General features: G+C 36.4%; 1 protein-coding gene across 1 annotated transcript in view; it reads left to right on the top strand.

Moving 5' to 3' along the window:
* The window catches only part of Ammecr1 (AMMECR nuclear protein 1), a 123946-nt gene extending 99663 nt beyond the window's left edge, over positions 1 to 24283 (top strand). The window contains exons 3-6 of the mRNA XM_046420830.2: positions 224 to 338; positions 16039 to 16129; positions 17505 to 17601; positions 19877 to 24283. Coding sequence (XP_046276786.1) covers positions 224 to 338; positions 16039 to 16129; positions 17505 to 17601; positions 19877 to 19991 — 418 coding nt within the window. The 3' untranslated portion in view covers positions 19992 to 24283. The remainder of the gene's footprint in view (positions 1 to 223; positions 339 to 16038; positions 16130 to 17504; positions 17602 to 19876) is intronic.
* The last annotated feature ends 3132 nt before the right edge of the window (positions 24284 to 27415 follow it).

Raw genomic sequence — 27415 nt, 5'->3', positions numbered from 1 at the left:
ATAATCAAACGTGGCCACAGGATTGGCTGACAAACAATCTAGTCAATGCAAAAAATGGATGACTTCTAAAATTTGGGAGGGCTTTGAATATATTTAAAGATTATTGGTACCTTTGATATTTCATGGATTCTTTTTAATCTCTTACCTTTTTCAAATGATTGCATTTGAAATTAGGAAATTTCTTATTCAGTGATTGTTTTAATATTTGCTTTGTTTTCAACAGTGCCCTTAAAGATAGCCGTTTTCCCCCAATGACAAGAGATGAGCTGCCACGGCTTTTTTGCTCAGTGTCTCTGCTCACTAACTTTGAAGATGTCTGTGATTATTTGGACTGGGAGGTAAGATTAAGAAATTTTTAAAAGAACAAGTGAAAGTAACCCCTGATAAATGTTAAAAGCTAGTCCCAGAAAATACCTCATTTGATCCATTCTTATGAATAAATAAATTTCGCCATTGAATAGTGAGATTTGAATAATGGAATTTTTAAAAGGCAAAGTGCCATGTGTTGTTATAATCCATAAACTGAATTTGGCTTTCATTTTTGTCCTACTACCTCACTAGAGCATCTCATAAAAGCTGTTAATAAGTAGTAAGAAGGACTGAATGGAATTTATTTCTCCTTCTATTTTTATTCCAAAGCACTTTGTTGTAGCTGCTACCAAGTGATTAGGTGGTCAGAGGATACATCTCAGAAGCAAAAAGCAAGAGTTATTTAGGGTACGATACCACTTGGAGAAATCAGCTCATCATGACAAAGCACTGGTTAACTAGAATTAAATAATATAAATCATTCTTGGCTACCTCAATTCACACACTGAACACACTAACAAATTTATATTGAGAGTATCTCTGTGCTTTGGCATTATCAGAGAACCCTGTATCAATCATATTTTTATTCTTCTTTTGTATTTGGGTTGGCTTATTAAGTTCACACATTCTCACCCTAATTTGCTTTAGTGGTTAAGAGGAGATGATTGAGTGTAGGTCTATGAAATTTTGCATGCACACACATACCCATATTATGGAATGCCTACTGTGTTCCAGGCACTATACTACATATACAAAAGTGGTACAATTTTTTCCTTACTATAAAGCATCTTATGTTGTATAGTAGAGAAAAAATGTGTATAAAAAGTAAGAAGGAATAAGTGCTATCAGAATTAAACAATAGAAATTCAGCCATAGACACAGCATTTTCTCTCATGCTGCTCATAAATGGCATTACTATATCATTATGATATAACATGTTTTAATTCTAATGCTGTTTTAGAAGAACTGGCCCCCCATGGCAACTGTAATATTTTGCCTTGTGGCCAAATCACTGTCTTCACAGTTAATTGAACTCGAGTTTTATTTCTGGCTTTATTCTGATTTCTTCTGAGACTTTGGGCAGTTTATTTTACTGTGATTCACTTTTTCCATGTACAGAATAAGACATTTGTAAAGTTCTTGATATTCATTTGAAAAAAAAAAAAAAAAACCTTTGTTATAGAAATTATTGTTGTTTTCCCAGACCTATTTAAAAACTTTTCTGCATAGGATGAAGGGAGTTCCTTCTGGGTTTCGTGGAACATTATCAAAATATGAAAGCATCTTAGTATTTTGTGGAAGAAATAAATTTGGAAAAGGAAGGAATAAAACAATCCAATAATGCTGATCCTAACAGAGTTGGCATGTGTAAAGAATTTTGTATAATTAAAAATTTCCTACTTTATTGTGTTTCTAAGTTTGTTGTTCCTATTTGGTTTTCCTTAAAGAGAAGTTTACCAATATTATGGAAATATTTCCCAGTTTGTCCGTCCTTCCTCCCTCCCTCCCTCCCTCCCTTCCTTCCTTCCTTCCTTCCTTCCCTCCCTCTCCTCCCTCCCTCCATTCCTTTCCTTCTTTCTCCCTCTCTCTCCTTCCCCCCCCCCCCTCTCACTCTCCCTCTCAATTTTGGGGACTAGGAATTTAACTCAGGGCACTTAACCACTGAGCCATATCCCCAGCCCTTTTTTATTTAAACAGGGCCTCAATGAGTTACTTAGGTCCACGCTAAGTTGCTGAGGCTGTCTTCGAACTCCTGCCTCAGCTCCCAAGCTGCTGGGATTACAGATGTGCACCATTGTGCCCAGTCCTAGTACTTTATTTTTAAATGGTCCCAAATCATGTCCTCCTTTTATTAATATATATGACAGTTTAGAGGCTGCTTTTAGTTTTCAGACTGCCACTTTTTCTTCTGTAGCCAGAGTTTCAGTTTTGCTTTCTAGATTGCAGGGTGCAGTATGTGTAGGCGAGTGATCATAGAGGCAAAAGCCCAAGATCTAGGGGATGACCAAGCTAAAATACACTTCTGTACTTACTAGAAGCCACTGAATTGGAAATACAGTTAAGGCACAAGCTCTTGCATGTATATTGAATGTATAGTGTATGAATATATGCTTGTATTTCAAGAGAAGGAAAAACAGGAGAATTCAATGGCTATTAAATGGGTACAGATAAGCTCAGAGTACACCATCATCTTTTTTGCCCATTCCAAGAATTATCTAAAATTAACCTTGATGTTATTGGGCTTTTATGTTCATGACATGGATATGTTTTCTGTTAAAAGGGTAGGAAGTAAAGCACATAATAATAAGAACTGTGTGCTCTTTCAGGGTCTATTTATCCTCTTTGGGCACCATCTGCCAGCTTGAGTTTCTGGAAGAGTCTATATTGCTTCTCCTTGATCTTGTATATTTAATATATTTAATATTCTTGTATATTTAATATATAGTCTTATATATTTAATATAATCTGCTTGGTCTTATATATTTAATATATTCTTAGTCTTGTATATTCAATATATCCTCTTTGGGTACTATATGCCAGCTTGAGTTTCTAGAAGATTCTATATTGCTTCTGCTTGGTCTTGTATATTTAATACGTTCTTTAAACAGGTGTTGAAACACAAACTTGCACACAAATGTTCAAAGCAGCACTATTCACGATAGGCAGAACCTGGAAACAACCCAAATGTTTATCAGTGCATAAATGGATAAATAGGATATGGTATATCTTCTTACTCAACTATAAAAATAAATGAAGTACTAATGCTTGCTACAACATTAATTAACCTTGAAAACATAATGTTAAAAGAAGCCACATGCAAAAGCCAACCTACTATCTGATTCCATTTATACGAAATCTCCAGAATGGGCAAATCCATAGAAATAGAAAGCAAATTCATGGTTGTCAGGGTTTGGGGGGAGGGGTGAATGGAAAGTGACTAATGAGTACAGGGTTTCCATTTGGTAATGAAAAAGTTCTGGAATTAAATTATGATGATGTTTGCACAACACTGTGAATATAGTTCATGCCACTGAATTATTTGGTTTTCTATTATGTATATTTTACCACAATAAAACATGGAAAATAAATTTTATACATATATAACAATGGTCCATGATAGTAATTTTAATTTATTGAAGAAGAAAAAATTTAAATCCAAAGAGTATAAATAAGGAGATGCCAGTTATTCACAATTATACTATTCTGTGATAACTATGGTTAATATTTCAAAATACAGGCAGAACCTCCATATCTGTGGGTTCTGTATACATGGATTCAACCAACTACATATTGAAAATATTTTGAAAAGGAATTGCATCTGTATTGAATAATAGACTTTTTTCCTTGACATTATTCCCGAGACAATATAGTATAATAGCTGTTTACATTGTTCTAAGTATTATACATAATCTAGAGATGATTTAAAGTGGGAGGATGTATGTTGGTAACATGCAAATACTATGCCACTTTATATAAGGGACGTTAGCATCCTAGGATAATGGTTTGGAGGAAGTGTCCTAGAAAAAGTCCCCCATAGATACCAAGGGACAGTGGCATTTCTTTCCATCTGTGTTTTTGTATCAGTAAATATGCATATTTGATTATGAGATCATATTTAATATTCAGTTATAATTTAAAAGAAAATTCAGGGAAATCTTTGTTTATTGTTCATCTGTATGTGTAAGTTTATTATTTATATTGTGAATTTCCTTTGTGAAAAGTCAGTCTATATTTATGAAAGTATACCTTCACTTTGGGGAATTCTATACTGTCAAATAAGTACACCATTTCTTTTAAGGATAAAATATCCTATTCCCTATAAGTATTTAATTTTAACCCAAAATGCAAAGTTCTATGTATGTTTACACTACTGGTGGAAATAAGAAGATTATTTTGAAAATTTGATAGAGAATTTTTAATAGAGAATTTTAAAGTCAAAGTTAGATAATGAACATGTTTTATATAAGCAGAAGCCTCTAACATAGGGATTTTCTGGTTTGAAATTTGACTTCTATTGGTGAAGTGTGTTATAGTGGTGGAATCCCTCATTAAAGGGACAAAAATGCACACAGATCAAAGCAAAAAAAAGGGCAATGTCTAGAAGTCCCAAAGCATAGAGGTAGATAACTTTGCTAAGAAAGAGAGACATCCTTGTGTTCATGAGGGTAAGGGATGTGATTGGTGATAAGCCGACTAATTTTCAGATGTTCAGGAAAGAAATGGACTGCCACAGGTCTGGCTACCATCTTATTGTCTTTTTCATCAAAGGTTAAAAGAAATCTATTTGAACTCTCCTTTGGTAACATGTTTCTAGTTTTACAATGGAAGTTAGTAGGAAAATAAGATTTTACAATATGTTTTGGGTGCTTGTTTTATAATGTAAGAAATGTTTGATAAATGGTTTCAAAAGTGAGTCTAATTAATCCCAAGTCAATATTGAATTGTCCATATGTTGTATTTCCACAAAGCAATAATTATAACATTTGAAATGAGTGTCTATAGATAGCCTCTCAAGGAGTCTAAATAGTTATTTAAAGACAACAAAATTACCCATAGAAGGCTATAAATTATAGATAGATTGGAGCAGTGGCCTAACTCTTCCAAGAGTTTCTGACCATCACCCACATAGTGATCTATTTAGTAACCTGGTAGGTATACAAGTATGAAGAGTAAATAATTTGGAGAAAGAATTCATTAACTGATAAATTACAATATCTACCTAAAAGACCAAAATGGTTCTGAAATGAGAAGAATTGCTCCCCTAGGGAGAAATCCAACATGGTGTGCCTTATGTTTGAACACAAAAACTAATCACCATTGTTCTGAGCTCTTCAGTGGACATTATCTTAACTCTGAATGACAGGATGATTGACAGACATGGAGCTTTAGAAAGAAAAAAAAAAAAACAACTCATGAGTATGTCGGAGCCCTCCAAAATGACAAATAGCTTGGAACTAGTGTAGTTAAACTGTTTGGGCATCATGTTTCCTTTTAAGAAATCTGAAAGGGTATAAATCCAGTGACATTACTAGAGTTTGACTTGAGGGGTAATTCTAGGTGTGTCATTTCATAGCTGCTCATTTTCAGGATGATATAAATGAATAAGCTTTTTGTTTGTAGAAGAACTTGTATAGCAAGTATGATACCAGTGATTTTGTGGGAGCTAATATAGCACTTTGCTGACAGAAGTCAAAATATTTCCTAAATTGTAATCAGGCATCTTTTACTTTGAAGCTATAGAGACAAGATCATTTAAAGAAAGGCATGAAGAAGAAACATTTTCTGTATCCTAAAGTAAATGTTTAGATCATGTTTTAGTATATTAATGACATCTTCCCAAACCTGAAGACATTTTTCTTGTATCTAGCTTCCTGCACCATTGATATCTCACTTGTCTATACAGCCATCACCTGGGCAATACATTGTTGTCCTAAGACAGTGTGTTGGTTCCTTTTTAGTATATGACATTTACATGGAATCGACCCATTCAGGTGGGACTGGCCAGTATGTTTCTTCTGTGGTGCCAAAATCTGTCCCTGCAGTATAAAACTAGATCTCTGAATCCCTAGTCTTCTGTCCCTAAAGTACCAAAGCATGTGTCATTTTGTATGAACCTTGTAGACTCCTGGTACTCAGAGAACTGCACTTCACTTTAAAAGCAACCTCTAAAGAACTCCTCTTGAGCAATTGCAGCTCCATTTCTGACGTATTTAGTTGCAGTAAATAATAGGACGCTTTTATAACAGCCTTTATGAGAGTAAACAGATGAGATGAACAAATTGGCTACCGTCATTATCTCCCATATATTTTAGAAGTTAATGTTCTCCTGTTCACCCTCACTCCCCCAAAAAGGTTTACTTTTTTTTTTTTAGCTCCTTTTAATGTACCACTGAAAACAGAGTTCCCATTCATACACAGATGGTTAGCGTGACTCATAAAGTCAGCAAGTGAAATGACTTCTAGTTGTATACGTTCTGTTTCCTCCCTTGGTTATATTTTCCCAGCTATGAGGTATACCATGCTCTCTTATAATTTAAAATTCCTGCCTCACTAAAAAACATGGGCCTTTTACATCTAGAAAATGTACTTCACATCTATTTTCCCAGAGACCTTGATATTTTTGTGTAAAACATCACTATCATGGTAATTTAGTCTTTATCTTGATATTCTAAATGTTGGTTCAAGTGCTGTGGAACACTGGGAACGTGCTTTATATTTCTTGGCCATCTAGAAAGAATTTGTGAGCATCAGCAAGTCAGTGTATAAGAAACCTAGTGGAGAAGCAAGCTGTACCAAGTAATGTAACTTTTTTGGGGATACAGGGATTCGACCCAGGGGTGCTTAACCTATGAGTCACATCCCCAGTCTCCTTTTTATACTTTTTATTTTGAGACAGGGTCTTTCTAATTTACTTAGGGCCTCGATAAGTAGCTGAGGCTGGTCTGGAACTTGATAAACTTCTGCTTCAGCCTCCTGAGCTGCTGGGATTACAGGCATGCACCACTATGCCTGGTGTAATATAACTTCTTAGAAGGTGATTTAATGCAAAGAAATTTTCATTAGCTGTTAGTACCCTTAGAAATGGGTAGCTTAGAACATTCTCTGGCTTCCTGCTTTCCTATGTTCTTTGGCCAGGGGCGGGGGGAGGGGGGTGGGGTTCTGCTTCTTTCCTCATAATACACAAACTCTTTTTCTGCTCCTTCCCAAGGAATGCCATTATGATCTATTCTTTTATGTAGTGTTTGCCTATGTGTGTGTAACCCCAGCATTTAATAAAAAGTGCTGAATTTTGGGAATAAGAAGACCTGGTTTTGTTCCTATCACTGCCCAGCTTTGTGACTTTTCCAGACCTCAGTTCAGTTTTGCCAGGAAGCTGAAAAGGTTGGACTAGTTAATACCTCAGGTTTCTTTGGACACAGAATGTGGTTCTATGACTGACTTCCTTTTTTTAAAAAATTGCTTCTGTTTCATTTTAAATCCAGAGACTGAATCATCAATAGCCATTTAGAAGTCATAAGAAGAGGTCCCTAACTTTTAAAATGGCCATTGTCAACCTAAACATAGGCAACAAAAGTGGAAAATGATTCAATTTTTAAAATTGTACATATTCTAGATTTCTTTTCCTCAATAGAATTGTCTTCGGGAAGGAAAATACTCTAAGCCATTAAGGCCTCTATTTTTATTGCATCATCCCTTGTTTTAAGTCAATATTATATATTGAGATGAAACAAGTATATTAGGGAAAGATTATTCACATTACAAGTAGATATTTTGCTTTGCATAAGGACTCATTCTAGGGTCTCATTTTCTTCCTCATAACTTCAGGATTAATTCATTTATATAAATGAAATGCACATGTAACTTTTTTTGTAGTACTGGTAATTGAACCCAGGGGTACTCTACCACTGAGAGGTATACCCACAGTACTCCCCACCCTGTTTTTTTTTTTTTTGAGTCAGGGTCTTGCTAAATTGCCAAGACTAGTGATCATCCTGCATCAGCCTCTTAAGTCACTGGGATTACAGGTGTGCATCACTGGGAGGTGTGCACCACCATACCAAGTTCCCACGTATAACTTTTTAATAAACAAATCTCTTTTGTAGACTGAGTTGAACCATTTTGAGTCAGATACTCAATGTACATCTCCAATCTGCATATGATTTTTCTTAATTTCCTATCAGGTAAACATTACTACATATTGAGTATGTCTGTCAAGAGATGGTTCTCCCTAGCATTTGGAAAATAAAATAAGTCTTTCTAGATTCTGATAAAATTTTATAACTTTGATTTTCTTATATATAAATTTATCTCCTTCCTCATCCCCTTTTTAAAAAATGGTAGGAATGTATTTTTCTAACTTCTGATGAAAAGAGGCTTTTTATTTAAAGGTCACCTGTGTTGCCTGAACTTTGCTTGGGAAACATCAGGATGTTCAGTTTTCATGGAATGCTCATTATAATTAATCATTACTGAGATTTTTTTTCCTTAATTATACTCTGAGTTTTCACTTGTTCTCTGCAAAACCTTAGGGTAAGAACAGTTTCTTTCATTGCAAATGATATATAAACATGTTTGGCTTCATAGCTTCTCAAAGCACCTGTTCATTAACTTTGCTTTATTTAAAATCTTTCTAATGCTTTAAAAGTTTGTGGGGGTGATTATTAGATAGTTCAGGTATTTTAGAGCTATGTGTCAGTTGTTATTTAAATAAATGTTATCAGGTTGTTGTTCAGTAGCCATTGTGACTAAATTGGCAGGCTTGTGTTCCTGATAGACAAGATGTCTAAATCTCCTACATGAATCAAAATTGGTACTAATTAGTCCTTTAGTAAGCTCTGCAAAAGCCAAGAACTGGTCCATGGAGACTGAACTAATTTCTAAGCTAAAGGTGACTAATTTGCAGGGATTTTAGAGAACAACACACAAATGTATCTTGGTCAAGGGAACCTTTGCAGTTGTTTTCACAAAATAACCAGGGGAGAAAAAAAAAACTTCATCTGAGGTAGATGATGAATCAGAGTTTTCATAATAGAATATGTTAAAAGGTTACTGGTGTCTAAGTGATGGCTTGCAACCAATTATCCTCTTTGATTTTTGTTTCTAGTATTTGTTCTAAATCTTCTCAAAGGCTATTTGAAAGCAAAGACAGCTATAGGAATGGGTCAGATAATGGATAAAAACAACCTAAAATGTATTCCTTGGTGGTGTCTCAGTTGGTTCAAGAGAAAAAATATATTTAAGTCACTAAGAATTTTATGTAGGTAGTACTAAGATTACAAGCCATCTTTATTTTTCCCTTCATAATTTTCTGAAGAGATTTTTTTCTTATAACATGTACAAACTATTTCATGAACAGATTAAAAATAATTCATGGTTGAAGTTTACAAAAGTAAAAGTTACTGAGTCAAAAAAAAAATAGCAGAATTGCATCAACACTCTTTAAATTTTTACAATTTGGCCCAGTTCTGAAGGAATCATGTTCACCAGATGGGCACCTGCAAAACTTCTGGCTAGCTTCTCAAATTGGTGGGTGGAATGAAATGACACAGTCATGACTGTGAGGATTTGATGGGCAGATCCTAGATAGCCTGGAGTCCAAAAAAAATGGGGGGGGGGTTGTGTCAGGTTTAGGAGGAGTAGTGGTTTATTAGAATCTGTACAAATAATTATCAGCCTCTCTGATTAAAATCTCAATTTTTCTTGCCCAGAGAGTTGTTACTCAAGAGTATAAATTTGAAGTAGACCCAAGTTTGAAGCATTTTCCACTCGTGTTGAATTTGTGTTCACTAGGCAAAGGAAGAGACACTATTTTCACAAGGCTGAGCTGGGGTGGAGCAAAAAGTACTGTGCAGTGATGAGCATAAAAGGGGGATATGCTGCACTGGGAATTTTGTATTCTTTCGGGCAATAGCACACTTATTTATTTCCTCTATATAAGAAATGCCAGACTCTGGCTCAGAAGTTTGAACTGTCTGATGCAATGTTTGTTTCTGTCTGTGGTAGCCTGGATCATTTTGTGACAGCACATGCACATCTTCTATGATGCCAACATCAAAAGGTTAGGGTGTATGCCAAACACCCTGAGGTCCTCTCATAAGGAACCAGAGACACCTTCCATTCAGTTCAATGGTATTGGCACATTGAACCTGGCAGGTCAGTCTTATGTGAATGGCCAGTAACTGACTGTGTGGTTAATTACATAGTATGTTTTGTCAAATTATTTTGTCCAAAAAGCATGTTGAACAACTTTTGCTACTTTGACCTCCTGGTTTTTTTTTTAATGTTATTCAAGATGAACTCAATAAAAATGAGTAGAGTGAGCCGTGGCAATATTTTTATTCTTTCAGGGAAACCCATCATTTGGTTTTGAAAATGGGGATGAATGGGACTGATTGTGGCATGGACTAAGACAGGATTCCACCTGAGAAAGTAGACTGGTTCTGTTGGCTGTCCAGAATATGATCAGAGGCAGATTTGGCATTGAGGATCATGACTTTGGAAGTAATTGTGGACCCACATGGTCACAGGTTTGCATGGAGCCTATTCAACTTAGCCAGAGCACATTTTATACACATTCATGTTTTTAGCCAGATGGCTTTTGTTGTTGTTTCCGCCTATTCAGATCATAGGCTTGCTAAATAGGCTTGCAGGCAAAAGTTAGCACCTTTTGTAGTGCTGCTAGTGGATCACAGGACTGACACTTGCCTTATAGACAGATTAGGTATTAAGCTTTGACTATGCAATTGTGAGGAACATAATATGAACCGTGTATTATAATGGGGTGGGAGGGGCACTCTTTTTTTTAATGTTCTTGTGTTCAGGGTCACTGCATTAGGGGATAATAGTTTTAAGTGAAGCCACATTTCTAACAAGGGACCAGATAATGAGGATAAATGAAATCTGCAGACAGTCTCAAAGCTTCATTTTAACCATTATTTATAATCTCTTCTTCTACCAAACCTTTTACTATGTAGCAAAATTGATTAATTTGTGTGTATCTCTACTTTCTCTGCCCACATCCACTCTAATAGAGAAATGAACAAGAGGAAAGAGGATGGGCTGAGACCAGGTGGAGTTGGGGATGCATAATCCCCAAACTAGATAATCAACTCCAGAATAATCAAGATATATTTTAGGGTTTTAATATTAATCTTGATATTTAATCATTCTGAACAATGTTAAAACAAAATATTGTATAATAGCATTAATAAAAATCACTTGTTGTGGAATGGTTCAGAATAAATATGGCCTTGTTTTTAGCATGAAATAGGACTCTGTTGAACTGGTCTTAATGTTCTCTCAGCACACACAGATACAGCTCTATTTAATTCCATATCCTCTTATCTATAAGTCCTACATTTAATTTACTACCATTAGAATTGTTTTATAGCTTTGCTTAGCAAAAGTACAGTCTTGATTAAAAGAATATTATCACAGCTGATGGACCTTGAAAGCATTTTTTCTTAAGACTTTCTAATAATTTTGAAAGTGATCTACAGACTCCCATAAGGCTAGATTTGCAAGTAGCCATTTGTTGCTCACCTGCCTCTACTTTGCACAATGGAGGATTAGTTAAGGGTTTGTTTCGTGACATAGTTTTCCCAAATGCTGCCTTCCTTCTTCATTCTTAGAAAGTTACTGTGATAGCATTTTATAGCAGGTATGCAGCTGGGAATCCCACTTCCCTAGTCAGTTGATCTCTTATCCAGCTGATAAATGCCAACTATAGCCTTTGCTTCCTGGGATGCTGCTGGACTTTAGGATTCTCCAATCTATAAAAGGGGGGATTCAATTACTAGGCATGAAGATTACATTTTGGAGTTGCTGCTATAACACGTGCCTCCCTGAAACAATATGGAATCTATTTCTGATGCTTATTTTGGTGGAGATGACTTAATTTGAAAAGCCAGTAATTTCCACAAGGTGGCCAGAATCAGTCATTCTCCACAGCAGGCCATTTTCCACTCTCCTGTTTTGATTGTACAGTGTGACTATTTGGCACCATCTGCGATTCTGAGAGTGAAGAAAATGTTATTGCTCAACAAGTGACAAAAGTTATTATGCTTTTGATCCTGTTAAGAATGTTATTCTCTTGATTCTGATGGTTGAAAAAAAATGAGTCACTCTGGTTTTGGCTTTGTGGAGTATATATTTGACCTATGAAAAAGTTATTTTTCACAAAGGATTCACTTTAAAATCACTATATTTTCATTTCAATTTATAGGGCTTTCAATTGTTCAGAATCATAGGAATCCATCAAAAATTAAAAGTTATAAATGTTGCAAGAAAGAAAAATGTGATAATTTTGACTTTTTAAAATCAAAGTTGATGGTGGAGCCTTCTTAAAATACAAATAGAGCACTCTTATTCATGAATAATTTTCATTTTGCTCAACATGTCCTTAGACTTTGAGTTAATCTCATATAAACACCTTTATTGAGATATAATGAACATACCATACAATTAGTAAATTGTTTAAAATTATTTTTTTAAATTACTCTTTTAATTGTTAAATTACTAGGCTTTAAAATCTCTGACATTTTTGTTGAAGAACACAGGTTGTACTCCTAAGAAGAAAGGATTTATGCGTCCGAATTACACCCCCATTTGCCTAAATCACTTCTCCCACTCCAGTACATAGCCACAGTTTGTCAGAGCTATGATGGTTATTAGAGGTCACCTCATTCAAGTAGGATAAAAATCACCTGGCGAGTTGTTCTTTTTCCAAAGTCTACTTGCTGAAGCATAAAACCTCTTGAAATTCTGATAAACTTTTCAGCCTCTTCCCCCATCATGCCAATTAAATATTAATAATTTGTGTGGCACTCTCATCTCACAGATAGACATTCTTCCTCTCACAATTTTGACTAGACATCTTAATAAACACCAAAATTCTTTTCAATTTCAGCATGACAGATTTTTGATAAATAGAATGAAAGATTCAAGATTCACTTCAGTGAATGAAGGGGCATAAATTACTTAGGCTGTATATTTTTTATAAAAAACAAATTATGAAGAATCTAATATTGTTGAAGGAAAAAATTCAGAGTCACTAAACAGGAAGTCAGTATACAGAAAATGTTGCAAATTTGTCATTGCCTCTGTGCTATGTCAGGCACCAGAGAGATTACTAGATGTCCTTTATCCTAGAAATGCCTGATAGTTAAGCACTCATATTTCTTCTCAGCTGTCCACAGTCATTTCCCACAGGGTATGGGAGGTCTTATTGTGTTAGTTTTTAAACAGCTGCCCTGGTTGCATTTTTAGTAGAAGGAGATTCATAAGAATGTTGATATTAAATAGATAGAAGAAATAGCCACAGAGATATGCTTTAATTTAAAAAAAAAAAAAAAAAAAAAAAAACTCCTGAGAAGATCTGACAGGCTGTAATGGATAGATGTTTGGAGATCTGAGGATCAAACGAAATGGATTTCCCAGAGGAGTTTTTATTCCCTGAAAAATTAGAAAATTTCATGCTAGGGGCAGAAGCAGGAAAAAAGGTTTTCATTCACCCCTTTTCTTCTTCTAAAGCTTTACTTCCATACAGATGGAAAGATTAAGGTCTATGACTTAACTCACCTGCTCTGACAAGAAGCCACCATCCTGGGGGATAATGTTCACCTGGTTTTACATCTATACCCCCCATTACCTTGGATACTTCACTTAGTAAACATTGATTTGACTCATCCACAGAATTGAGAGAATGTAGTGGGGTGTTTATGCTTTTGAAATTTTATTTTTATTGTCAGTGTTCACAAAGAGATTAAGAACTTTGATCTTTCGTTAGTGTACACTATTCTATGTAAGATATGAGGGGAGTAATACTCCATTGTGTATAAATGCCACATTTTTTTATCCATTCATCTATTGAAGGGCATCTGGGTTGGTTCCACAGTCTAGCTATTGTGAATTGTGCTGCTATGAACATTGATGTGGCAGTATCCCTGTAGTACGCTCTTTTAAGGACTTCAGGGAATAGTCCGAGAAGGGCAATAGCTGGGTCAAATGGTGGTTCCATTCCCAGCTTTCCAAGAAATCTCCATACTGCTTTCCAAATTGGCCGCACCAATTTGCAGTCCCACCAGCAATGTACAAGAAAGAGTACCCTTTTCCCCACATCCTCGCCAGCACTTGTTGTTGTTTGACTTCCTAATGGCTGCCAATCTTACTGGAGTGAGATGGTATCTTAGGGTGGTTTTGATTTGCATTTCTCTGACTGCTAGGGATGGTGAGCATTTTTTCATGTACTTGTTTGATTGATTGTATGTCCTCCTCTGAGAAGTGTCTGTTCAGGTCCTTGGCCCATTTGTTGATTGCGTTATTTGTTATCTTATTGTTTAATTTTTTGAGTTCTTTGTATACTCTGGATATTAGGGCTCTATCTGAAGTGTGAGGAGTAAAAATTTGTTCCCATGATGTAGGCTCCCTATTTACCTCTCTTATTGTTTCTCTTGCTGAGAAAAAAACTTTTTAGTTTAAGTAAGTCCCATTACTCTGCACTAAAAAATGACAAAATCATGGAATTTGCAGGGAAATGGATGGCATTAGAGCAGATTATGCTAAGTGAAGCTAGCCAATCCCTAAAAAACAAATGCCAAATGTCTTCTTTGATATAATGAGAGCAACTAAGAACAGAGCAGGGAGGACGAGCAGGAGGAAAAGATTAACATTAAACAGAGACATGAGGTGGGAGGGAAAGGGAAATTGCATGGAAATGGAAGGAGACCCTCATTGTTACACAAAATTACATATAAGAGGTTGTGAGGGAAAAGGGAAAAAAAACAAGGAGAGAAATGAATTACAGTAGATGGGGTAGGGAGGGAAGATGGGAGGGGAGGGGAGGGGGGATAGTAGAGGATAGGAAAGGTAGCAGAATACAACAGTTACTAATATGGCATTATGTAAAAATGTGGATGTGTAACCGATGTGATTCTGCAGTCTGTATTTGGGGTAAAAATGGGAGTTCATAACCCACTTGAATCTAATGTATGAAATATGATATGTCATGAGCTTTGTAATGTTTTGAACAACCAATAAAAAAAAGAAAAAAAAAGATATGAGGGGAAAGGCCAGTTTCCTTTTGATTGTATGCTAATCAAAGGACAAGCATATTAGTTTTTAAAAACATTAGCAAGAAAGAGCCCACTCTTACTTAGAAAATGATCTTTTTTAGGTCATCACCAAAAGTTTGTTTGACATTTTAAAAAGTTAGGCTAGGAAAATAGAAATGCTGGGCAAAAATACCTTGCTCATGAATTAGTTGAAATCTTAATTGCTCTTAAATGGAAAGGTGATGTGATGTGTGATGTATGTCTGGTTTTCATATTGTTTTCAGTCTTATCTGACAGTATTTTTTTGCCTACATATAAATCAAGGTCTCAAAAAGACTGGACAGCAGTGCATGGTGGCACATGCCTATAGTCCCAGCTACTTGTCAGGCTAAGGCAGAAGGATCACAAGTTCAAAGCCAGCCTTGTCAACTTATCGAGACCCTGTCTCAAAGTTAAATAAAAGAAAAAAAAAGGGTTGGTGGGGGCTGGGGTTGTGGCTCGGTAGTAGAGTGCTCGCCTAGCACATGTGAGGCCCTGGGTTTGATCCTAAGCATCATATAAAAAAAAAAAATAAAGGTATTGTGTCCAATTACAACTAAAAAATAAATTTAAAAAAAGGGTTGGAAAATATAGTACAGTGGTAGAGCACTTGCCTAACATGTGCAATACTTTGGGTTCAATCCCCAGCACCACACACACACACACACACACACACACACACACAAAGAAAGAATAGACCATTTGGGAGGGGGGTCAACACAGGAAGTTTGGGAATGTAACCTGAAATGGTGAGTGTACCTGCAAAATAGGGTGATTGTTTGTCATCTCTTTAAAGTCAATTCCCTTTATCTAGTTCCTTAGTGTCATGAGTCACAATTTGAGAGTGGCAGCAGGATTATTGCCATCAACTATCTTACTCTACATCCCCAGAATGGTTGTTCCAGTTTTCCAAACAGAATAGCATAGCCCGCTACATTTGCAAATCAATATTTTCAGTCTCCATGGCTATCATAATAGCCTTCAAATCCAAAGTCAAAATTATGGAAAGAGAATTGATATGCACTTCTTAAAACATGGGGGAGAGAAAGAACAGCATTCTCTTGAAAATTAAATTATAACCATTTCTTTCTGTTTCTATGAAGAAGACTGTACTAATAAAACTGCCGATTTCTTTCAGGTGGGTGTACATGGCATTAGAATAGAATTCATCAATGAAAAAGGATCAAAACGCACCGCCACCTACCTACCGGAGGTTGCAAAGGAGCAAGGTCATTATTGTACTTTATTTCATATAATCTGGTGAAGAATTTAAACAAATATACAAATTGAAATGTGATTTCTGACCTTGCAGTTATGCCCAATAATTGATCAGTGTCAAATTATAAGAAGCAACTCTTCTATCACTGCCACTGCAATGTCTGTATCAAATCAGTGAATTACACTCAAGCCAAATCTCTGTACTGAAGTTTGACAGCATAAACTCAAAATATATACTTTTTAAAACAGCAAAGATTTGTAAAAGTTGGTTTTGATTTAGGCAATAATTTGCTTCTAATTTGAAAGACTCTTCTCCTGTATTCCGTTGCACTGTAAATAGCCTTGTGGAATAAACAAGCCTTTAGTTTGACAGCCACATAGTTCATTATCACTGCCAGAATCTAATGTTTCATTATTAGGTGGTTGCCATTTCTCATCCTGCTAATATTAAGATGGTATGTTTCCCCTTAAGATTGGAAGCCTCATGAATACACAAAGCATTCATGTTTTATATGCTGGGTCTGCACTTCCTAACCAACAAACATTTTCTTATTCCATGAATGTATCTTTATGAACCAATACTGCAACACAACATAACTTTGTAGTAATTTGTTTTTTTCTAGCCACTACTAAATTCTGATCTCATATAATTTGAAATTAATCTCTATTTTTACCTTGTTGAGCTTTTCTTTTAATCACAAAGCATTTAAATTTGGTTTGATCATGTTTGATAATACAAATATATCTAACAGCAAAATATAATGAAATTAAACCTCCAAATGAGAAAAGTTAGTCTTTAAGTCCATTATCTAAAGAAAAATCCTCATCCTCTAGTATTACTGACTCTATAAAGCATACATAAGAGAGAAGGGGGGCCTGAGATATTAGGATATCATCCATGTCAGAACAAAAAAACATATCTTTGGATACCGCCCACAAATATAATTTATTATAGAGATACCATTCACACCAACAGTTACCATGAGGTAGTGTGAGAATCTTATACACTACTGAGTTGGCACAATGTGTGGGCTTTTCCCTCTCTTTTGAAGATTTCACTGTTGGAGAATACAATGGATGTGGTTTGTTACAGACTAACTGAGCAGATTCTCCCAGTCCCTTAGACTACGTACCTTCGAATATAGTTGAGATAAGGAAGCCAATGTTGTTAGACATGTGCACAGCTAAAATTTAAGGTGTGTGGTGATGAACCTGCCTTTGTATAGGTTGCAATCTTAGCTCTTTTGTATGATTGTTTTTAGAACCAGAGCTGTTGATGGCATTTGGAGACAGTGATAGCTGACATCAACAAAGTCATTTTGTATTTAACCAAAGGTGCTTATTACATGTGCTTAACCAATATTTTATCTGGTCAACTCTTCACAGGATGGGACCATATTCAGACCATAGACTCCTTACTGAGGAAAGGAGGATACAAAGCTCCGATTACTAATGAATTCAGGAAAACCATAAAACTGACCAGGTACAGAAGGCATTTTCTAGCACAAGGCTAACCAGTACATTTCGATGCATATGACTATAACCTTTTTATTTCCTTGGTCTCTCTAACTTACCCTTGCTTCTCTTTTCTGAAACAGTGGAAATGAATGGCAGGGCTATACTGAGGGTGAATACAATGGAACTCGGCTTGGCAGTAGAGCCTATGTGATGTATGAGCCCATCCTTCCCACTTTAGCTCTCTGTGATTACTCTGGCTGTGTATGAGTAAGCCCTCTAAGACTTTAGATTACGTTATTGGAGAAAGTGCCAGAATTAGCTATTGGCTAGCTTTTGACATTGCCTAGCAGAACCCCAGGATTCTGATAAGCAGTCTTCAAATTTGAATTTAACCTTAGCATTTTGGCAGTGATAAAAGTCTACCATGAAGGCTTGTTGAAAAACACAATTGAGCTAAACTTGAATGCTACATAAATTTCGGCATGGAATAATAGGGATACTTATTTTAAGAGGAAAATATCAAACATTTTAGGAAAATGGGTTGCTGTTTCCATTTATTTTAATGCCAGAGAATTGCATTGAATGCCTGTAGTCTAAAAATGGACTATTCTCAGCTCTAAGCAGTCACAAATTTGAAAATGCCTCCATCTCTGCTCTCCCTACATTCACAATTGAGAATAGAAAGGCATGTACAAAAATAATTACTATTATAAAGCAGAATATGTTGGATGATGTAAGATCATAAAGTAAAGAAAGAGGAATTCCAAGAAGGGATGGGGAGGGAACAGAAGGTTTCAAAGAGGAGGTAGATTTAGGGATGGCTTTGAGGAATGGGTAGAATATTTGACAGGTAGAAAATAAGGGAGGAAAGGGATTCCTCAAAGACTTTGTAAATCAAGGCATTCTAGGTGGCAAAGTGCAAAGTACTGAGGAATGTGAAAGTTGGATTTGGCTGGTCTTTCAGTGACACACATAGAGAAGGTAGTCATTAGGGGGGAAATAGGGCCCAGAAAGTAAATTCAAGTCAGACAGTGGAGGGTCTAACATTCTAGACTAGGAAGTTGGACCTGATTCTATAGGCAATTAGTAGCCCTTGTAGGGTTTCAAACAGATGGCCTTGGAGAAGTGTAAGATTGAAATTGGAAACAGGAAAATTGAAGTACTGCTAAAATCTATAGAAGTTCAGTGGGGCCCTTTAACTAGAGTGGCAGGTGGATGAGAAGAAAGGGACAGATATGAAAATATTATGCAAGAAATGAAAGGATATAGTCACCATTTTGAAGCAAAGAAGTCAAGGCTTTAATGTACATAAAAGGGACCACAATCATCCCTTGAAGCAAGATAGGGACCATAGGAAGAGTTAAGTTTTATGTGTCACTTCTAGATTTGAAGTACTTCCTTGGATATCTATCCAGAAACATCTAGAAAGTCACTAAAAATGTACATGTATAGTGCTGATGACTAGAGATAATGCTTTAAGATCAGCTGCACAAAAGGTCATGGATGAAGCTATAAGAATTGGGTTCACTGAGAGGTTCAAAGTATAGAGTCAAAAGAACTAAGGATATAAATAGAAAATCCTACAAGATATGGGTAGGAGGAACACTCATAGATAAGAACAGAGGGAGAAGCAGAGGCATGTGGAGTCACTGGGCCTCTCTGCAGATGGGACTAGAGAGCTTCAGAAAGAGTATGAGGGGTATCACATTGGAAAGGTCAAATAGAATCAAGGATAACTTTCAGACAGTTGTTTCCATGGAAGAGAATCCAGGGAGCACTGAGCTGCAGAGTAATGGAAGAAAGAGATTGAAGGCAAAAACCACATATGACATTTTGTAGAAGCTAGATATGGGGAAGAGAGGGTTCTGGTACCAGCATTAGGAAATATTGTCAGTTAATGACAACACCTAAGTAGATGTATAGACAGAGAAAGAAATGGCAAAAGAAGGAGAGATGGAAGATCTCTGAAGGAAAACCATCAAATGAATGCAATGTATATATAATAGTAAAAGGTTGGCCTTTCCTTGTTCCTTCCTGTTAGCAAGCCAGGGCTCATGGGACAATAAAGTTTCTAGAAAAATTTAAACAAAGAGGAGTAGAGTGGAAAGAGCATTAGACTCAGACTTTGAATACCTGTGTTCTGAAATCAGCTTCACTTTCTAGCCACATGTCCTTGTGCAAGTCACTTGTTCTCTCTAGGCCTCCATTTCCTGACCTATAAAATTATCTTAGGCCCTTCCTATCTCTGACAATGGCATATCACTTCATGTTAACTTTTCTCTTCCCTGACTTTCTTTCAGGTACCGTAGTGAAAAGATGACCTTGAGTTATGCTGAATACCTTGCTCATCGCCAGCATCATCACTTCCAAAATGGCATTGGGCATCCCCTTCCACCATACAACCATTATTCCTGACACTGAGCCGCACAACCAGTCACTGGGCCTCTCTGCAGACCTCTTCCCAGGAGACCCTACACCTTCTTGGTCTAGCTATCTCTTTTACTGTACCATTTTATGATGATAGTTTCCGTTGCCATGGTGAAGCTTCGACATCGTCAATTAAGATCATCATGGTAACGGGTAGGAAAGTGGCATTTGTTAAGAAGATCCTGTTTTATTATTTTAGATCTTTGATTTTTTTGCAGCATATATAAATTTTTGGGTTTTCTTTTCTTACAATATGAGATAGAATTTTGCTTTGCTTTCTTAGTCAGGTTTCTGTTCTTCCTGTGTTCCTTTCTGCCTCTTCTTCTTTTCTTTCCTTCCTTTGTTCCTCTCTGCCTTCAACTGTGGATGGAAGAAATTGTGCAGTTTTTGAGGGTTTTATTTAGACTTGTCTTTAATTTTTCTCAGTAAGATAGTTATTTCTGATAGCTGAGTTTGGGAGTAATTCATGTCAAATTCAGGTATTCATATATTACCGTTGGATTTGCCTAAATTTCACTTTGCTATGAGAGCTTAGTATTTGAGTCTTCACTAGAATATGTTTTTCCCATGGTTAAAATAGATGAACTTTCGTTCTAATAGTGAACATTCAAGGGTCCATGATAGGGCTTGTCACAAAGACAAACCATTTATGCCTACTTTGCTGGTTATTGTAGTTAGGAGAGACTGCCTCATCACTTTTTACAGAACCAATTTACAAACTAAAACACTGTTTTAAGAAAGTACAAACTATCTTTCAAATAGGCTACAGAAATCATTTTGAAGAGCAGCAAATATTAGGAAGAGAACAGATGCAGAATTTAGTGCCTTTGAGAAGACTATAATTAAGTGGAATCAAGAGGGGTTAGAAAAAAGGCAATTTAGAGAAATATTCTTGTAAAATTTTATTGTTTCTATATGTGAAACAACAGATTAGACAAATTCCTTACTCTGGAGTATTTTTTTAGCTGAAAAAAATTTATTTTGAGCAAATAACCAAAAAGACATTTGTCTATTTTGTATTAATTTAAATTTGTTAGTTTTAGGTTTCAGTAAGTCATGATTGGCTAGAGACAATTTAACTACCATCTAAAGATATGGTAAAGATAATCTAGTGAAAGAAAAGTTCATACATGCCATTTTACATATGGTTTGTCTGTCATGGAGACAATACTGAAGATACTAGAAAATAGCTTGAATCTCTTTCTGCACTACATACTTTTGATAGAAACACGTTTATTATGTTGCTAAGATGCTATGTTATACCTATAAAGATGGAGTTGGCATTCAGATAGGCTTCAATTAGAGTCTGGCTCATTTGCAGGGCCAGTCTTCCTGATTCGTACAAAGAGAACTTACTGATGTCGATAGGAGGTACATACATAGATTCCCCAGGAAAAATCACACATGATTCTGGAGAAAGATGACCTTCATTTGATGGTAGTATATATAGATATATATAAGTATATATATTTGGGAAAATATATAATTTTTTCAAACAGGAAATCAATATATCAAGTGATGAATAAAAGTATGCTGCAGAATATATATTCTAGAACTATGAGAAATGTCACTGAATATCAAAAAGGATATACCTTATACATGTACTTGCTTGTGACAAGTAATGGACTGCTAGTTCAGAATTCTAAAATTCTTTTCTAATTTGTGAAAAGTGCGTAATTGGCTTAACTCCTTCTGCTTGCCACTAAGGCAAAGCACATTGCTTTAGTTTTTGATGAGAGATCTTAGAAATTTGTTGGTATTCCTTCATCCACAACATCCATTGTTGAAATAACCATTTTCAGTTGTGATGCCTTAAACTAAGAAGCCAATTGTTAGCCTGAAATGCAATCTTGGTAGCCTGTTCCCTTGAACTCCTAGAGATTAGTCAGAAAAAGTTAGCTGTTGGGCTTTATAAAGAGATTTGCAATCCTGTTATTTCTACTTGGAAGCATTTTGGAGTAGATTAGTCTTTCATTATAAAAACAAATGGCTACCTGATGGAAACTTTTTCTTACCCTTATGGGGAAACTGAGCACAATGCTGAATGATATTGTCTGCTGCAAAAAAAAAAAAAAAAAAAAAAAAAAGGTAAATGAAACAAACTGAAGAGAGACAGAATAGACCAATATTGTTGTGAAATCCATCCTTATCCATCATCTCATCAGTTCAACAGGCTCCTCGTCCTGGGTGGAGCTTATGGTTAGAAGTTTTTTTAAAGAAAAGATCTATTACATACATATATGTGTGTGTGTATATACATATACTTACACATACATGCATACATATGTGTGTTTATGTATTTAACGGTGCTAATCAATCTTGAGCAGGTCACGTGACTGGTCATGCGGACTCTAAAATCATATCAGATTTTTTAAAATCCTTGATATATGCAGATGTTATACAGATTTTCTTACCAGTGTAATAATGTTATACTGAAGAAATAACCATCCTGCAGGCTTCAAAGGACGAGGTCAGCAATATTTCCCACCATGGCTTGGGGGAAAAGGATAGTTTTGTCTCCTTTTGTATTCAAGTTGATGAACAGTGCATTTTTGTCTCCTAATTAGCTGTTGACTAAAAGATTTTGTAGTATAAAGGGTGTTATACAAACTTTAATGGTGTGCTTCAAAGAAACAAATGCTAGACCCTTTCACCTTTGTCGTTAATATTACCAAGCTGTTAAATATGTGGTTTGAATTAACTTTGAACATGTTGAAATATGTAGCATGTGTCTTTAACTCAGACGAAGATTCTAATTGCACAGGTTGTGTTCTAGCCGGTTGTGGTTTATTTGTTCAGAAACACAAATGTGAACTGCACTCTTATTACCAGAATATTGTACAAGTTCAGTGATCTTTAAACAGCTCTGAAGTAATACTTGAACTTCATTTGAGTAGCACAAAGTTTACATAGCCCCTTTTCAATGTTCATTAGTTCTATTTGAGTTTTCTGTTTTCAAACACATGGGGGGTTCCTCTTGGAAAAATAGTATGTATTTTACTTTGGTATGTAGCAAAAGGCTTCCACTTCTGGAAGGGTTTTCTTGTTCTTAAACAGGGTCAGCCAGGTACCAGATTCTAAAAGAACACTTGTCCCCCCACCCCTCAAGTGGCCTTCTGACTGCACAAGAACGTGCTACTACCCTCTCTAGTCTCCCCTACTGTGAGAGGTCGGTGAAGTTGATGGAGGAAGTGCAAGGCTTGCTCTCTTTCCCACACCCCACTTAAAGCAGTTTTAAGATTTTCGGTCCAGTGCATACAGTCCCAATGCCGGCACACCGGAAGTTTGTATACTGGCCTCTTCTTGTCTTGTGCAGGAAATTTGAAACTGTCATCTGGAATAGGTTCCATCTCTTATGTGTGTTAGATCAAACCAAAGAAGCCCCCAGCCATGCCCAAATGCTGCTCCAAAAGCCTGCCTTCCAGTCCTTACAAAAACCTTGCAGGATTAAATGTGTTAACTTTTTTATTTTTGTACAGTTTCTAAGTGATTTTTGCTAGTGATGTTAAACTGAATTAAGTTTATTTGAGGGGTGTGAACACCTTCTCCATTTAAATAAACTGGTGACTTTCCTTTTATTTTTTAAAAGCAGAAACCCTTTGTGTGCCTCTCAATTTAAGGGTTTCTGATTACATTATTCTTAAGACCAGCATTGATTCTTTATATACAAAGATATGTTTTCCTTGTTTTTTTATTACTGTTTCAGAAGAAAATGAACTTTTTATTTTGCTCTGGACCCAGTAACTGCGCTGGTACATAGACGCACTGAGAAAATAAACTTTTGTAACCACCTCTGACTGCTTTTGTATATCAAAGTTGATTACTTTTGAAATATTTGGATCTAGTTTCTAAGTTATTTTAGTGTTTTATATGTTCCCCCAAATTACTTTGAATCGGTCACCAGCATAAAGAGTTCTTGGTGATGCAATGGTGAGACTTGTAATGAGCAAAAAGCTACCTGGAGTAGCTCTTCTTTTCCTTCTTTCTTAGTAACCTGTTTTTTGATTACAGTAAGACATCACAGATTACCTGAAACCCCTTCCAGTATAACTAGGTCCTCCTTCCTTCCACATTTAATTGCTTAATAGTTTGAAGAAACTGTTGGAAATGGGCATTTTATATGAAATGTATGGCTTTAAAATATAAAAAATGAGCAAAAGGAAATATATGAGAAGGTTTACATGGGTCTGTAAGGTATGGCTGTGGAAAGATATTGTAGTAGTTTTGACACTATTGTTATTACCTTTAAAATCATTTACCCAATAAAATGTTAAAACCAAGCTATCATTTGTTGTTTGTTTATTTGACCTGACTCATCATAGGATCTCTGTCTCATAAATACTTCTGACTCAAAGGTTAACAGCTGAAGACTCTGAAATAATACAGTTAGGAACTGATATTGATTAAGTTCCAAATAGCACACGGGAAGTCTTACGTGCCTGCAGCTGCTCCCTACTGTCTGATTTGTAGATGTCATTCTTTTGCCTAGTCCTGAATGCTACCTTGGTGATGCAGATTAACTTTTATTTGGACAATCTAACCTGGCCACAGATCTGAGGCAAGCATAAGACTTGAATTCCGGTGGGAGCTTAGCTGTGCTTAAGCCTGATCGGATATCTTCCAAATCAGTCAGTGGTTATTGGGCGTTTGCCCTTTGTGAGCTGGTGGCAGACAGTAGCAGTGCTGTCCATGAAAACCACCCGATGAAGTGGGAACCCTTTCCTCTGCCATTAAGGGAGTCTTGGTCATTTTTTGAGTACAGGACAGACTCTGAAAATGTCCAAGTTGTGGCCACCCAGAGCCTGCATGCATTCATATACACACTAGGCACAACACACATAGACTTAGTACCAGTTACTTTTCAAGTTCCGAATTGGTACCTCCAACTTCAGCTTGAGGGAAATGCCTAAGTGTGTGGTAGGACAATTGGTGCTACTGACTTGCAAGGGCCAGATAAGAGCCTGCATCCAGAAAGGAAGCTCTTGGGGTGCCACTGCCGGCAGCTGCTGCCCTGTCTTTCTCTATGGACATTGTTGAAATACTTCTGGCTCTTTCTAAATCACTTGCTGTCTCACTTTCATTGTGCACATTCCAGGGTTAGTTGCTAGTTGAATATATGAAGGACAAATTTTCTGTTACATTGCCCCAAACCCCTGGTGCCATATCAATTTTATGACATGTGCTTATCTCAATCATGGTGGCTAAAATCAGCCATCTCAGCTCCAAGAGGACTACTGGGAGTTTGAATAGTTCTCCATTAAGGCAGCCATCTGCTCAGGGTTTATTCATTTTCATCATTTGCGTTTAATGGGACGTAAGATTTTTTAAATGATTTAGACTATTAATAGGTTCAGGTGGAATTAAATAATGAGGTCACAGCATTTTATATATATATATATATATATGTGTGTGTGTGTGTGTGTGTGTGCATAAAATATATATAAAAGAAATATATATAAAATATATAAAATAATATATAAATATATATAAATATAAATATATATATATATATATATATATATATATAATGTATGTATGTATGTATGTTAGTGGTTATGTTGAGGATATAATATTAGTGGTTCCCTCAATGGTCTAGACAGATTTCAACTTCACTAATCACTTCACCTACCTAAATTCTTCCCAGAGTTTCTGCATTTTCTCTTTAGATTTTATGCCTCACTGGACACCTTTTAAATAGCTCTACTGCTTCAGAGGGCAAGCACAGCATGTAGCATGAGGCAATTCCTTTCTGTTGGTGGAAAATAGTGTCATATCCATGGGATCCTATCAGCGTGAGCCGGAGAAAGTGCTGTGGGGAAATCACACTTAGTTCAGAGCTACCAACCAGGAGAACCAGTGAATGACTGCCCATTCCCACTGGCTCTTCCCAATTTGTGCAGCTCCGACTGCATGAGCTGAGACAAGTGTGGGTTTAGGTTGGTTAAACTCCGATACCTTCTCATCTGTTTGCCAAGGCTTTTCACCTTCAAGAGGAAAAACTGAATGGGAGAATGCTACTGAGGCAAGCCCTGCACGTTTGTTTGTTTTCAGCTGCTACATTAAAAGGTCTTCCTTGGGGGCTGGTGCTGTAGCGCAGTGGTGGAGCACCTGCCTCGCACTTGTGAGGCACTGGTTCGATCCCCAGCACCACATAAAAGTACATAAATAAAGATACTGTGTCCATCTACAACTAAAAAATATTTTTGAAAAGGCCTTCCTTGATATATGCGGTCTCATGGCATGATCTATTAATGTTCCAGACTCCAAGCCTAATGATAGAAATCTTTCAAGAAATGGAAGCCTTAGAAGAACTGTTCAGAAGTGAGTTTACCTTCTGATCCCCAAAACTTAATTATAACTTTATACAATGCCATACACCTATAATCCCAGTGTCTATGGAGGCTGAGGCAGGAGGATTGTGAGTTCAAAACTAGTATCAGCAACTTAGCAAGACCCTAAGTACCTTAGTGAGACTCTGTCTCTAAATAAAATACAAAAATGGCTTGGGATTGAGTGGTTGAGTGCCCCTGGGTTCAATTCTCCAGCACCAAAAAATTAAAAAAAAAAAAACCCTTCAGGACTGTAAAGTGTAGCTCAGTGATAGAGTGCTTGCCTAAGGTTTGAGGCCCTGGATTTGATCTCCAGCACTGCAAAAAATATCACCCCCTTGATGTACAGTAGATCCCCTTATCTGCAGTGAATATATTTCAAGATTCCCCAGGGGTTGCCTGAAACTGCAGGTAGCACCAAACCCTATATATACACTAGGGCTTTCCCTTGTGCATACCTATGGTATAGTTTAGGCACAGAGGTTAATAATAATAAAATAGAACAATTATAACAATATACTGTAATAAAATTGCCAGCATCACTGCTCTTATATTTGGGGCCATTAAGTAAAATAAGGGTTACCTGACCACAAACACTGCAGTACTGTAACAATCTGATAACTGAGATGGCTGCTAAATGACCGACTAGTGTGTAGGATATAGATTGTGGATATGCTGGAAAAGGGATGATTCACATACTGAGCAGGAGGAAGCAGGATGATAGGCAATTTCACCATACTACTCAGTATGCAATTTAAAACTTAAGAATTGGGAGGGGGCGTTGGGGGTTACTGGGGATTGAACTCAGGGGTACTGGACCACTGAGCCACATCCCCAGCCCTATTTTGTATTTTATTTAGAGACAGGGTCTCACTAAGTTGCTTAGCACCTCACTTTTGTTGAGGCTGGCTTCGAATTTGTGATCCTCCTGTCTCAGCCACCCCACCCCAATACTTGTTTACTTCTTGAAATTTCCACATAACAACTTTTGAACCATGTTGACTGCAGCAACTGAAATCCCAGAAAGCAAAATCATACACATGGTGACTATCTCAAATTGCTTCAACAGACCCACCCAGAGAG

Source organism: Marmota monax, unplaced genomic scaffold (assembly GCF_021218885.2).
Source record: "Marmota monax isolate L192 unplaced genomic scaffold, Marmota_monax_Labrador192_F-V1.1 WCK01_AAM20220418_F8-fsc00050, whole genome shotgun sequence".
NCBI classification, from domain to species: Eukaryota; Metazoa; Chordata; class Mammalia; order Rodentia; family Sciuridae; genus Marmota; species Marmota monax.
This window is presented reverse-complemented; position numbering and strand designations above follow the sequence as displayed.